The sequence below is a fragment of the Mustelus asterias genome, unplaced genomic scaffold (genome assembly GCF_964213995.1).
Source record: "Mustelus asterias unplaced genomic scaffold, sMusAst1.hap1.1 HAP1_SCAFFOLD_85, whole genome shotgun sequence".
In the NCBI taxonomy this organism is placed as follows: Eukaryota; Metazoa; Chordata; class Chondrichthyes; order Carcharhiniformes; family Triakidae; genus Mustelus; species Mustelus asterias.
The window spans coordinates 358921-373897 of NW_027590139.1; the positions used below are offsets into that span (position 1 = coordinate 358921).

The 14977-nt window shown below is 44.9% G+C and overlaps 1 protein-coding gene and 1 non-coding gene across 2 annotated transcripts in view; both read left to right on the top strand.

Moving 5' to 3' along the window:
* Window positions 1-14977, top strand: part of LOC144483983 (uncharacterized) — a 196264-nt gene that overhangs the window by 153561 nt on the left and 27726 nt on the right. Inside the window, 2 exon segments of the mRNA XM_078202559.1 lie at window positions 11056-11318; window positions 14658-14737. Of these exon segments, the coding sequence (XP_078058685.1) occupies window positions 11056-11318; window positions 14658-14737 (343 nt within the window).
* trnae-cuc (transfer RNA glutamic acid (anticodon CUC)) lies at window positions 14287-14359 on the top strand. Its single transcript has one exon. It is a non-coding gene; the product is annotated as a tRNA-Glu (tRNA).

Sequence of the window (14977 nt, forward strand, 5' to 3'; positions counted from 1 at the left end):
ACTGTCACAATTATAAATACACACATAGGCGTACACATACACACACACACAGACACACACACACATCGACACAAATGCACAAATACACGCACAAATACACATACTCACAAATATGCACACAAATGCAGAAAGACACATGTAAATACACACACACAAATGCATGCACATATACAGAAATACGGACAGGCGCATTCAAATACAGACATAGAAGCACACATACACAGCACATACACATGCACAGAACACACAGATACATGCATACACACAGATACACTTTCACAGACCATAGGTACATGCAATACTTGCACAAACGTACACACATGCAGAGAAACAAGAATGCGCACACAAATGCACTCATGGACAACGCAGGCACAAACAAAAATACACACACAAATACACACAGACACAAATACACCCACACAAAAATACACCCATACATAAATACATCCGTACACAAATATACGTAGGTACACACACATATTCTCTCACTCACACACACACACACACACACACACACGGATACATAGACTCGCGCTTGTACAAATAGGCACTAAAACAACAACATACGTAGATAATCAAACATGACAAACGCACACAGATACACATAAAACACACAAGTACATACACATTCACATACGTGAGTAGGTACACAGACCCAAACACAAACACATACATGCAGAGACACAATACAGACAGATACACACGCATGCAGACCCACATAAATAGACAAGCACATATATCATCTCAAATAAATACATATATTAGCACACATTCACGCTGACAGGAATATAGATATAAAGACGCACAATGTTATACACATTAACAAACATACATGGAAATATATATAAACAAATTAGCAGACTGCATATAGATGAACAGACTGCAAAACATTTCCACGCAAACATGTAGACGCAAACATTAACATACTCATACAGAACAGAACACCATAGCACACATTACTACACATCGAAACACAAGCATACATCAACACACCGTTATAAAGAACTATCAACACGTATATACATGTACTGACCTGTTAACAGACATGCACACAGACACACGGAGAGACAGACGCACACAGAAAGGGAAACAAACATTACTAGAGTGACAGAAATTAACACATAGCAATAGGCATAAACACACGTGTGCCCATTAAGAATGGCGTTAATAAATATTCATACACTTCACACAATAATAGAGTCATACATACACAATGACAGAAGAATAAAATATACACACAGATGCAGACAACTTCACAAATCAACAACCATAGGCAAATGAACACGTACATTAACACTCTTGCACACATATTAACTCAGAGCCAAAGAATAATGCAGACCAGGAGGTGCTCATGCACACGCACACAAACGCATGATCTTAAATACAAACGGTAGGCAAATGATGAATGTAAAATTTAAAGGTGATTTTTTAATGCACATATCCACAGATTAACTATCCAAATGTACAATGAACAGACAAACACGTTGAGAAGCTGAATTAAGCTCATGATCTATTTCCACCATAAAGAAGCACAGATCGGAAATTACATCCCAAGTCGTAAACAACAACATTTAGTTTTATAGATCAGTAACCATCTGTGAAAACAATCATTGATCAGTGAACGTTCCTCGATATCAGTCATAACATTGTTCAATAAGGGATAGTGGCAAATAGTTCAAAAATGAACTGACACTCAATTAAACATCTTCAGTGTTTTCTGACATGGACTGTCCAAGGAATGTCAATAAAGATCAGGTGTGAAAATAGTTACGGAGATCGGTTACTGAGTGTCCTGAATTTAACAGTAGATACACATTGAAAATTAAATTCGAGATTAAATGAACAGCTTAAAAAGGAGAACGGGGCACATAAAAATAACAATAAGATCACCTGGATAAATAAAGTAATCTAATTTCAGTTCCCTGGTCTCCGTCCCCTAGACTCCACCGACCGCGTCTGGATTGACGACAATGAGGATGATAACAGCAACATCTGGACAACCGCTTCTACATTCATCGTGCTGTTCTTCCTGAGCATTTTCTACAGCACTGCAGTCACTCTGGTGAAGGTGAGATGATTCAATTCACTCACATTTCAAACTGGCAGAATGTATTTGAAAAAATTCTCAATGTTTCGCTGATTAAAAACTCTAACATTAATGTCCCGCATCATCAACATCTGCTTCATTATTGTATCTTTCTTTTACAGATCAAATGATGGGTTGAATTTTGGAAGCTGCAGATTTCCTGCAGCTGATTATCAAGATCTCTGTATGGATCAAATACAATATCTGCTCTCGGTGACTCTATCAGTAAAATTCTCTCAGTTTATCATTCTGAATCTGTAACTGAGGCAATCATAGACGTTAATTCAGTTTTCAGTGTGAAATGTACGAGGCATTTTTTGTTATAATGTAATTGTGGTTAATAGTTTCCCCGTAGTTTAAAGATCATGTATAAATAAAAAACTTTTCTCATTCCTTATTCACATTTGATAATTCCTCTTTCTATTAAGGTCCTGTTTTCTCTTTCTGGTGTATGTAACAGATGTACAGATACTGACGGATTCCCTGTGCATCTGTTCTGTTCTCAATGTGAAGCTCGATCGTTATGTTCACTTTTCTAACTTTAAAAAAATAATATTGCTGTAAAATATTCTCTGAATTTTTAAAATAAATATTGAATGAAATTTTAACCATCTCTGGCTTGGCTTAATTCCGTTCTCCAAAACACATCAACTCCGTCCCATTTTCCCTATTATACGGTTTCCTCTCTTTCCCAGATAGGGATTTTCCCCAGTCATATGTGGGATGTGGTTGAACTCAATGCCCTTTCGTGAAAGAGTCACTGCGCCACCCAGTGACCCATCCGTGTAAATACACCTTCATCTCTGCCTTTTTATGATAAAATGCAGATACAGAATGAATGAATAATGAGGAGAACCGCGGTGATTTCACGCATAAACTGGTCTGTCACTGACGAGTTTCAGGTAATTCTAAACAGCAAAAGGCTCATTCATTAGAGGCCGATGCAGGACAGTGTGTGGCAGAAGATAGTTTCCTATACACTGTCCCTTAAAAACACTATCAGTGTCGCTGCAGCGTGGGTTAACAGAGTGTATCTCTCTATATATCGTCCGATGAAATACTTCCCAGGCAGGCAAACCACAAGCTAGATAGAGAACACATACAGAACAGATGTGCAAACCATGGGGTGAAACCAAGAGAATGAGGTGTATTTCACATAAGCACATCATCGATTGCAAATTTCCAAATTATGACTAATGTTGTGGGATAATTTGAGATGACCAATACTGTCGTTAACTACAGACAATATAAAACTCACGAGGCAGGTATCTCTGTGTGAGGAGGTCAAAATGAACATTCCCACCGGCTCATTTCCAAAACTGGATAGACACGTGATCCTGAGTCCCAGTACGATCTGTTCTATGTCTAAACATTGAATGTCCCCATTCATAAAGTTGCAAAATGTGTTCCCTCGCCAGAAACTTTCAGATATTAATTCTGCAACTACTAAGGTTCCCAGGCCATTGGCTCTCAACTCTTCGATTTGTCATCATACCTTACAGTGACTTGCTTTTGGTTGAAATGAACAATAATTCATTCAATACATAAATTACATTTAAAATATGAGCATATATGTTTTATAATGGTCGGCTTATGATGAAAGTGAGGAGGTGTGGGATAGAGGGAAAGTTGGCCGATTGGATAGGTAACTGGCTGTCTGATCGAAGACAGAGGGTGGTGGTGGATGGAAAATTTTCGGATTGGAGGCAGGTTGCTAGCGGAGTGCCACAGGGATCAGTGCTTGGTCCTCTGCTCTTTGTGATTTTTATTAATGACTTAGAGGAGGGGGCTGAAGGGTGGATCAGTAAATTTGCTGATGACACCAAGATTGGTGGAGTAGTGGATGAGGTGGAGGGCTGCAAAGAGACATAGATAGGATGCAAAGCTGGGCTGAATAATGGCAAATGGAGTTTAACCCTGATAAATGTGAGGTGATTCATTTTGGTAGGTCTAATTTAAATGTGGATTACAGGGTTAAAGGCCTTTCCATCCACCTCCATCTCACCATGTTCTTCCACAGGTTGTGGATGATATGAGCATCTCCTGGGGATTCTGGTCTGGTCCTTTGTATTGTCCGACATTCCTGAATCTGAGATCTTTTCATTCTAATGTCCTGGAGTTCAGCCCTGAGATTTGAGTTGCTGACCTGTCATATCAACTTCAGAGAGAGAAGGATGAACGGCCAGCATGCGAGTTCAGAAGACCTTCTCTGAATGGTTCCAGTTGAAAATTAAAGTTTCTTTCTGCTCGAATCTCTATTACTCATCATGTCTGCCGCCCCACGCAGCCAAGGGCCGACCCTCCCTCTCTCTTTTACTTTTACCTTCAGTGGTCTGACTCCCCATCTCAATGAACTTTCCCCAAGATCGGGAGGTCTCACGTTGGTCAGGGCGACCGTTTCTTTTCTAACGCATGCTCTACTGAATCTGGGATTGAGTGATTGGATAATGTAGAGGGAGATTTGTATTGCATCACACCTATACCATACCTGTCCTATAATGTGACACCAGATTGTAGGGAGAGGTTTTAATTCTATCTGTGCTTAACCTATTGGACTTAATAACACGCTTTGCTGATAACCAGTAAACACACACACACACACACCACACACATACATTTTAGTTGTTATGAGTCTTTGCTGGTTGGGGCGATGAAAAGATTCTATTCACAACAAATTATTAATACAACTTTATGAAAGATGGAAGTATTCATATAAGAACAAACAACAAAGAACAATACAGCACAGGAACAGGCCCTTCGGCCCTCCAAGCCCGCGCCGCTCCCTGGTCCAAACTAGACCATTCTTTTGTATCCCTCCATTCCCCCTCCGTTCATGTGGCTATCCGGATAAGTCTTAAACGCTCCCAGTGTGTCCGCCTCCACCACCTTGCCCGGCAGCGCATTCCAGGCCCCCACCACCCTCTGTGTAAAATACGGCCTTCTGATATCCGTGTTAAACCTCCCCCCCGCCCTCACCTTGAACCTATGACCCCTCGTGAACGTCACCACCGACCTGGGAAAAAGCTTCCCACCGTTCACCCTATCTATGCCTTTCATAATTTTATACACCTCTATTAGGTCACCCCTCATCCTCCGTCTTTCCAGTGAGAACAACCCCAGTTTACCCAATCTCTCCTCATAACTAAGCCTTTCCATACCAGGCAACATCCTGGTAAACCTCCTCTGTACTCTCTCTCAAGCCTCCACGTCCTTCTGGTAGTGTGGCGACCAGAACTGGACACAGTATTCCAAATGCGGCCGAACCAACGTTCTATACATCTGCAACATCAGACCCCAACTTTTATACTCTATGCCCCGTCCTTTAAAGGCAAGCATGCCATATGCCTTATTCACTACCTTCTCCACCTGTGACGTCACCTTCAAGGATCTGTGGACTTGCACAACCAGGTCCCTCTGCGTATCTACACCCTTTATGGTTCTGCCATTTATCGTATAGCTCCCCCCTACTTTAGTTCTACCAAAATGCGTCACTTCGCATTCATCTGGATTGAACTCCATCTGCCATTTCTTTGCCCAAATTTCCAGCCTATCTATATCCTTCTGTAGCCTCTGACAATGTTTCTCACTATCTGCAAGTCCAGCCATTTTCGTGTCGTCCGCAAACTTACTGATCACCCCAGTTACACCTTCTTCTAGATCGTTTATATAAATCACAAACAGCAGAGGTCCCAATACAGAGCCCTATATGAATAAAAGAAACACGCATTATGACACTGAATGCAACCTGAAACCATTAATCGCAGACGTTATGCAAATAAGCAACAGTTCCAAATGGGAGAAGAAAGGATAAGAAGAGAGCAGTAATAATAAACCATCATTAATAATCATTCTATAAAATATCATGTCTCAATATTTGCATAGAAAGGAAGAGGCTTTCGACTGGATTCCACTGGATGGCGCTCCAGAACTTTAGATGTGGCCAAAAATATCCGATAGCATCAGTTTATTGGTACCACAGGTGACAGTTGGGATTGCAGGAAATATCGTTGCCTGGAGGCAACACTTCATACGACAGAGCATTTAAAGGAGGAGCTTGCATCCAAATTGCAGGCTTTATGATAAAGGAGATTTAGACAGTGAACCTTCTTGTATTCATTCGTGTATTCAAAGTTCAAAGGATTTGATCAAACATGAGTTCATTCTTATTGTCAAGTCCGTGTGTGTGTGTGTGGAGAGAGGGTGGATGGTAAATCATCAGCTCGTTACACCAGCTGACACTCCAAGGAGTTCATCTTCAGATGCAGACGTTTGTTCAGCTATTAATTAAACTCAGATGTGGAGATGCCGGCGTTGGACTGGGGTAAGCATCGTAAGAAGTCTCACAACACCAGGTTAAAGTCCAACAGGTTTATTTGCTACCAAATAAACCTGTTGGACTTCAACCTGGTTTTGTGAGACTTCTTACATTGATTAAACTCAGGACAGAGCTAGCGACTGTATTAGTTATTTTTATTTTATACCTTGGTGCTTTGGCTTCAGTCATAATTGAATCAGAATACATAATTATTTTTTATGCAAGAACATACTTCAATGGTGGCTATCTTACCCAGCATTCACAGTGAATCAGAATATGATCTATACTTACAACAGACTTTGCGCATGCGTACTGTAGATCTAAAGTGCATGCGCAGTGGATGTTGCTGCCGCAGCAGCAGCAAGGGAGTTATATCGGCTCCGGGTTTCCAGGGAAACGGCTTATTCTGGAGGGTAATGCAGGCGGTGGGGTGGGTGGAGAGGGTTCATAAGCACCCAGTGGAGACAGGAGAACCCGAATAATAACTGCTCAGTGCCGCGTTCCTACCATTCGAGTCCGCGACCGCAGATGCCGAGTTGGAGGCCCCGAGTTGACGGAGGCCATCTTTCTCGGGGCGATGGGCAATAGTGCGCATGCGCGGTGCTCCCTGCCAGCAGGAGGAGAGAATGTTGTGAATTTCTCTCCTGGACTGACAGGGATGGACTTTGGAAACTCCTTTTACAGGGAGTTAGAAGGGGAGGATTTACACACAGAAAACTCAACCCAAGAGAAATGTTTCTCACTTAATTTCTATTCTTGACTGACAGTGATGATCTTTTTTTACAGGAAATTTGATGACAAAATTTGAAGGGAAACTCAAACCAGACATCAGATCAAAACCTGCCAGAGTCACTCCATTCATCAGAACCTGATTGTAAGTGTGTCTGTAGAAAAAGATTCAAACATCTGTGTGACTGGAAACAGGGAACGATAATGTCATGGAAGGATTTGCAAAAAAAGATGCAATGTTTTAAATTGAGTTGTTTAACCAGGAGCCTGTGTGGGTCAGTGTTTTAAAGTTTATTTATTAGTGTCACAAGTAGGCTTAGCCTACATTAACACAGCAAGTTGCTGTAAAATTCCCCTAGTTGCCACACTCCGACACTTGTTCGGGTCAATGCACCTAACCAGCAAGCCTTTCTGACTGTGGGAGGAAACCCATGCAGACATGGGGAGAACGTGCAGACTCCACACACACAGTCACCCAAGCCATGAATTGAACCCACTGTGACGCAGCAGTGCTAACCACTGCAGCCCCATGGTGAGGACATGGTGATGGGTGAGTGTGTGGGACTTGATGCAGAGGACAGAGGTTTATATACACCAAAGTTTTTCATGGGTTAAATGAGGGACACTGACAGTCAAGTCTAAAGAAAATAAAGGAATGAATGAAAGTTCTAGAAACCTCAGCTGAGACAGGGATTTAGCGAAACTCAAGTTGGTAATGAATAGATGTCCGGTCAAGTCAAGAGGGGATGCATGAAATTTTCAGAAACAATACTAATATTCTGATGCAGCGAATGGTAATGACCTGAAACTCTACGTTCTAAAAAACTCAATCAAATTTGTGAGACATGATTTTCCACTCACAAAGCTATGCTGTCCCTAATCAGTCCTTGCGACTTTAAAAGCCTGTAGATCCTGTCTCTCAAAATACCTTCGAGCAACTTACCCACTACAGATGTGAGGCTCACCCACCGGCTTGTAGTTCCCAGGCTTTTCCCTGCAGCCCTTCTTAAACAAAGGCACAACATTTGCCACCCTCCAATCTTCAGGCACCTCACCTGTGACTATCGATGATTCAAATATCTCTGCTAGGGGACCCACAATTTCCTCCCTAGCCTTCCAAAATGTCCTGGGATACACTTCATCAGGTCCCAGGGAATTATCTCCCATGATGCACTTTAAGACTTCCAGCACCACCTTCTCTGTTATATGTACACTCCTCAAGACATCACTATTCATTTCCCCAAGTTCCCTAACATCCATGCTTTTCTCACCAATGGATTTCTCAAAGGATTGTGAATGAAGTCCAGTCCATTGCGCAAACCTGCCTCCCATCCATTGACTCTGTACACATCTGGCTGCCTCAGAAAAGCAGCCAGCATAATCAACCCTCACACCCCGGACGTTCACTCTTCCACCTATTTCCGTTGGGGAAATGAAACAAAAGTCTGAGCTCACGTGCCAACCAACTCAAGAACAGCTTCTTCCCTGTTGCCGTCAGACTTTTGAATGGACCTACCCCGCACTAAGTTGATCTTTCTGTCCACCTGAGCTATGACTGTAACACTACATCCTTCACTCTCTCCTTTCCTTCTCTATGAACTGTATGCTTTGTCTTGATAGTGTGCAAGAAACATTTCTTTTCACTGTATACTAATACATGTGACAATAATAAATCAAATCAAGTGCATCCTTGGATCTTGTGGGAGTTTGGGGAACTTGGGGAAGAAATTGCAGAGGGCCTTGCAGAAGTATTTGCTTCATCCCTTTCCACTGGCAAAGTTCTGGAAGACTAGAGTGTGACTAATGTTGTTCCATTGTTTAAGAAGGGTTGCAAAGAGAAGCCTGGTAATTACAGGCCGGTGAACCTGACAACAGTGGCGGGTAAGTTACTGGAGAGGATTCTGGCCAACCTTTGGATAGTCAAGGTCCGGTTAGGGATAGTTGTCAGAGATCCTGGGTACCAGCAACTTTAGGCATTCTTAGTCGACTTGAGTACAAACAGCACTGGACACCACGCACAATCCAATGTGGGGCCTTTAATGACTTGTGCACAAGGAGAAACCCTGTGCAGCTGTCCCGCAAGTGGTTCTGATGTTACAGAAAAATAACTTGGCAATAATAGTCAATTACAGCAAATCAGAAACCAGGAATTTTTCTAATCCTTCATTGACGGACATATTCGCCAATTAAATCCTAGCTTTTCGCCCTTTCGCGTTCAAAATTGACTTCTGCTAATCTTTTATTTGCATAGCATATCCCCATATCTCGCCTTTGGTATTTGTTATGGAGAAATCTGGTCTTGCTCACCCTCTGGTGAAGGCCGAAAAGCAGAATGTTCTGGGGCCTACGTCGGTGAAGATTAGCCTGTTCATGCTGAAATAGCAGACACTGACTCCTTTGAAGGTCTGCAAGTCGATAAACATTTTCACTCGCTGTTAAAGAGAAGGCAGGAAACTTCAATCTAAGCATTTCCACACAGTCAGCCCTGCTTCGTGCATGTGTTAGAGTGGGCCAACGCTGAGGCAGCTGTCCTATATATATTTATAGAGAGAGAATAGACTAACATTTCGAGTTTGGATGACCCTTTGTCAGAACTCTGATGAAGGGTCATCCAGACTTTAAACGTTGGCTCTATTCTCTCTCCACAGATGCTGTCAGACCTGCTGACATTTTCCAGCATTTTCTGTTTTTGTTTCAGATTCCAGCATCCGCAATATTTTGCTTTTATATATATTTATATATCCAAATGTGCTATGTTAACAAAATGGGCAGTTACTAACCGAAATATAAAGCATCATGTGATTTAGCTGACTTGACCATATTCCTATAGTTATTCAGTCATTAAAGACACAGTCATGGAGCATTAAACTTGCCGAGCAGGGCCCCTCGTATCAGCACACAGGCAGCTGCTTTGTGAGACTGCGAGCAGAACAGACAAGTCAGAGATAAGGGTGTCCTGAGAAGAGGGATTCATTGTGAAGGCTCAGGGACGGTTGATAAGATGTATTAATTCTATGATTCTCATGAACATTTTTTCCTCTCTCATTCCCAAAAGCTGTAAATCTCCATCCCACACACTCTCCCTCCATTCTCACTCTGCTGTATCTAATATTCACCCTCCCAATTCTCCTGAAGGTGCTGATTGAGGCTGATTGACAGATCCACGCTCACTGCTTCATGTCCACGACTCAGAAATCATAACAGGAGCTGCAGTTGGCCATTCAGCCCATCGAACTGCCTCAACCATTCATTGAGAATTGGCTGATCTACCGCAGCATCATTTCCCACGCTATCCCCCAGATAGAGAGAGAATAGAGCCAATGTTTCGAGTCTGGAGAGAGGAAGGAATGTTCCGTAGAAACTAGAATTGTCTGTTCTGAATCTCTATCCTGCACTGACACTGATGACCTCTGTAAACTTGTTTTACAGGATACTGAAAGAGGAATCACAGGCCGAAATCTCAAACATCACATCTAGATCTGACAGAGTCATGTTCCTTGGGACCTGAATATCATCGGCCTTTGTATCTTGAAGGAGAAATTGTTGTCTGGTCTGTCAGTTTGAAAAGATTTCCAACATCAGTGTGACTGGAAAAGCACCAACACACTGTCACACTCGAGTGAGAGTCTTCCAGTTCACAGACTCAAGAGCTTTAACCAGTTACACAGACTGAATAAATATCACACCATTCACAGCGGGGAGAGACTGGACACGTGTTCTGTGTGTGGACGAGGCTTCAACTGATTGTCCACCCAAGAGAGAGGCAAGGACACCTGCACCATGGAAATGTGCGGACTGTGGGAAGGGACACGGAGCCCCTTCAGAGCTGGAAGTTCATCGGCGCAGCCACACTGGGGAGAAGCCATTCACCTGCTCTCAGTGTGAGAAGGGATTCAGTCAGTTATCCAACCTGCAGAGACACCAGCGAGTTCACACTGGGGAGAGGCCGTTCACCTGCTCTCAGTGTGGGAAGGGGTTCAGTCAATTATCTGACCTGCAGATACACCAGCGAGTTCACACTGGGGAGAGGCCGTTCACCTGCTCTCAGTGTGGGAAGGGATTCAAAGTTTCATCCCGGCTGCTGAGACACCAGCGAGTTCACACTGGGGAGAGACCGTTCTCCTGCTCTGCGTGTGAGAAGATATTCAGTCTTTCATCCCATCTGTTGAGACACCAAAAAGTTCACGAGTGATTCCAGGGGTTGGATTCTGCTGTTATTGTTTCTGCTCTCAATTACATCCAGGACTGCATTTTGTTCATTCTCACAGTTGGTCAATGGGGAGGGTCGGGGGGTTTCTTTCTGCTGGACTGGCCGGTCTCACGACTTTGTCTCCAGTGGCTGATGCTCTTTGAGTCTTGTTGCGAATACCTGGTTTCAGATTTCACACGGATCACAGAGTGACAGAGTGTGAGGAAGTTCAGAGTCACTATTTCTGTTTGAAACCTCCCAATGCCCATCCAATTTCCTTTGTAATTGTTTATTGTCTCCACTTCCTCCACCCTCGTAGGCAGCGAGTTCCAGGTCATTACCATTCGCTGCATCAAAATATTCTTCCTCACATCCCTCCTGCATCTCTGACCCAAAACCATAAATCTGTGTCCCCCTCGTCCTTGTCCCATCAGCTAATGGGAACAGCTTTTCTTTGTCCACCTTATCTAAACCTGTCAGAATCTTGTCCACCTCTATCAAATCTCCCCTTAACCTCCGTTGCTCCAAGGGGAACAACCCCAGCCTGACATTGACAATAAAGAACAAACCAGCAGAATATGTTAATACCTGAAATCAAATGGGAATGTTTAATTTCTGTTTTAAAGAAATCATGAATATATTGTCACGTAGAATAAAGGGATTTGAATAACTCAGCTTGAGTGCAGTTGAATGAAATGTACCAATCTCGTATCCACCCACAGTCGAGAGGAAGTGTGGAATGTGTCGCTGGAAATCCCTCCCTAACAGCACTGTGGGTGTACTTACACCTGAGGCATGATAGCAGTTCAGGAAGGAAGTGTTGGGGTTGACCATGTCCGAGGCAGCTACATACAGCCACATATTCTGTTAGAATTGACGGACAGCAGATTGAATGTGAGGCATTGTGGGACATGACTATCTTGACCACATTCCTGTGACTGCTCAGTTTCTGCAATCATGAACCATTAAAGCTGCTTAGCAGGGCCCCAACAGAGGACCTGGTGAGAATATTTACTCAGAATGAGTTAGAATTAAACTTATTCCAGGACCGGCTGGTGTTCAGTGGCTGAGATTCCTGAATCTGTAAAAAGGGGGTCTGACCAATCAACAAACAGTGGTCAGTAGTTAGTTAAGAAGCGTTCTCATCCATTGTTTAAATTATTTTATCATAAATTTGTGATCAGAACTGTGAGGGACTTGTAACCCAATAGTTGTTGAATTGACGGTAAACTCCAAGTAGCACTGGACTGAAAAGGGGGTCTGACCAAGAAGTGAAGTGATCTCAGGCATTGTTTAAATTACATCATCATTGGCCAACTTCCCCTTTGTGATGTCACAATGGAGTCCTGCCTGAATCAGCCAATAGGAATCACTGTGCTCCGCAGTGCGCAGGCCCGGGCGCGCGGACCCAGGAGCCCCGCCCCCACCCATTGTTCCCCTCCCCCTACACCACATCGAGCCAAGGTTTCCAGGCAACCGGCTGGCGGCTCCGGCCAGAGCGAGAAGCTGCTCGGTGATCTCCCCCTCCCCCCGGCCCGGGACTGCGCATGTCCAAGGGAGGGGGAAGCTGCGCATTGCAGGGCAGATCCCACCCCCTGACCTTCTGAGGTGTTGATTAATAGGAAGAGTTGGAGGACCGGAAGGACTCTGGTCCTCCAGCTGATCAGAGCGCGGGCTTTGTGTGAATGAAGATTGAGCTTCAGACAGACTGAAACTTCCTCCTGTCTCCAACATCAGAGAGGTTGTTTCTGTAGTGAAGTGGTTGTCACATTTGCCTGACACAAGAAAGGTCCCCGGCTCGAAACCGGGCAGAAATGTTAATTTGGTCATTCCAGCATCTGAAAGTGGGAAGGGGGAGGAAGGTGAGCTGTTGCCTGCCTGCCTGCTGTCGTCTGGCCTGCCTGCCTGTCGTCTGGCCTGCCTGCCTGTCGTCTGGCCTGCCTGCCTGTCGTCTGGCCTGCCTGCCTGCCTGTTTTCTGGCCGGCCTGCCTGCCGTCTGGCCTGCCTGCCTGCCGTCTGGCCTACCTGCCTGCCATCCGTCCATCCACTGGAGGGTGCTCTCTCCCTGGAGGGAGAGAGGACACGGAGTGACTTTCTTTCTTTTTTCTTTCCATCTATGGGAGGGAGGACTGCACGTTTCAACATCTAGGGACTGAGTGGTTGGGCTGGTGCCCTCATCATCAGAAGGTCGGTGCCTGAAAGGGATGGGGGGGGGGGGGGTGAAGTAAATTCAGACTGTTTTTTCCATCTGCAGTGGGGGGGCGGGGGGGGGGGGGGTGATGAAGACACCCCGGACTTGAACTGTTTGCACCCGAAAGGGCTGGAGGAGTAAAGTCCCCCACCCACTGCTGCTGCCCCCAACACTGACACCCCCTCCCCTCTTTCCCCCTGACTGGGGCACCGGCCCCCCTCCGTGCCTTGTCCCTCGTGCTCCCTCCTGCTCCTCCAACCTCTTCTCTCCTCTCTCGCTCCGGGGAGAGAGCACCTAGACCCCCATCCACCTACCCTATCCTCCCTTATTTTTCCCTCTTATACGCCCTGCCGTGCATCTGGGCAGTCTCGGGGTGGGCATAGCACTCCCTTGATTACTATGGAGGCGTCGCCGGTGGCAGAGCCTTCTCGGCCCACCTATGTGGGCGTGGCAGCTGCCAGAGCCCCCGCCGCTCCCAAGACCCTGCCACCTTTTTCGTTGCTCACACGGCAGCTCGGTGTAAAGTGCTATGCCCACCCCGACATGTCCATCGAGGCCTGTGTTAAGGCAATGGCTGGGGTTGTCGGCCCCTGAGCCATTGTCGCGGCCTCTGAGATGTACGGCCGGGCCGTATTCTTCTTGAAGGCTGTGCAGGCGGTCCACCTCGCCCTGGAGAGGGGGCTCACGGTGGGCGGGACGTTCCTGGCGGTGGACCCTTTGGAGGTGGTCCATGGTGGTCCATGTATAAATTAGTGTTTTAAATAATTCGCATTAACTCCCCTGATGGTCTAGTGGTTAGGATTCGGCGCTCTCACCGCTGCGGCCCGGGTTTGATTCCCGGTCAGGGAATGTCGATTTATTGCTATACCCTGAACAACAATCCCGTGTTACTTCCGGGTCAGCACCAGTTCTATCGCAATTAGTATCAGTCTGAATTGGAAATGTCACATGTCAAGAATTTTTAAAAACCGATGGGCTGGAAAGCGCTGACGATAGAGATGGTGATGCGGGGTAGAATTTGGCTGATAATGGGGTGGATTTCATTGTTTCCACTGATACAAATATCGTGCAGATCTGGGTCCAAATCTCGGGCTCAGTGACAAGAAAACCTTTAACTGAATTAAACAGCAAACTTTCTGACCTCCAGTGAAATGGAGGCAGTTTTCACTCAGAAACCAGTAACGGTGAGATTAACAGCGCGGGATGGAGAAGGCCTCAGTTTCAATGGTGAGACTGCGGGTGGAATGGCGAGCTGAAGTTCAACCAGAAATGCAGCAAAGTTTAAAAACAATCGCGCTCAACGTGGGGTTGGAACCCACGGTCCATTAACGGTGATAAATTCATGTTGTTCAGCAAAATTACCACAACATAATTGAATCACAGGTTGATACTAACACTGCCCTTTGAACGCAGCGAGCTGCAGTAAAATTGAATGCAGTGGAAAGGACGACACGGTGGGACAGTTGT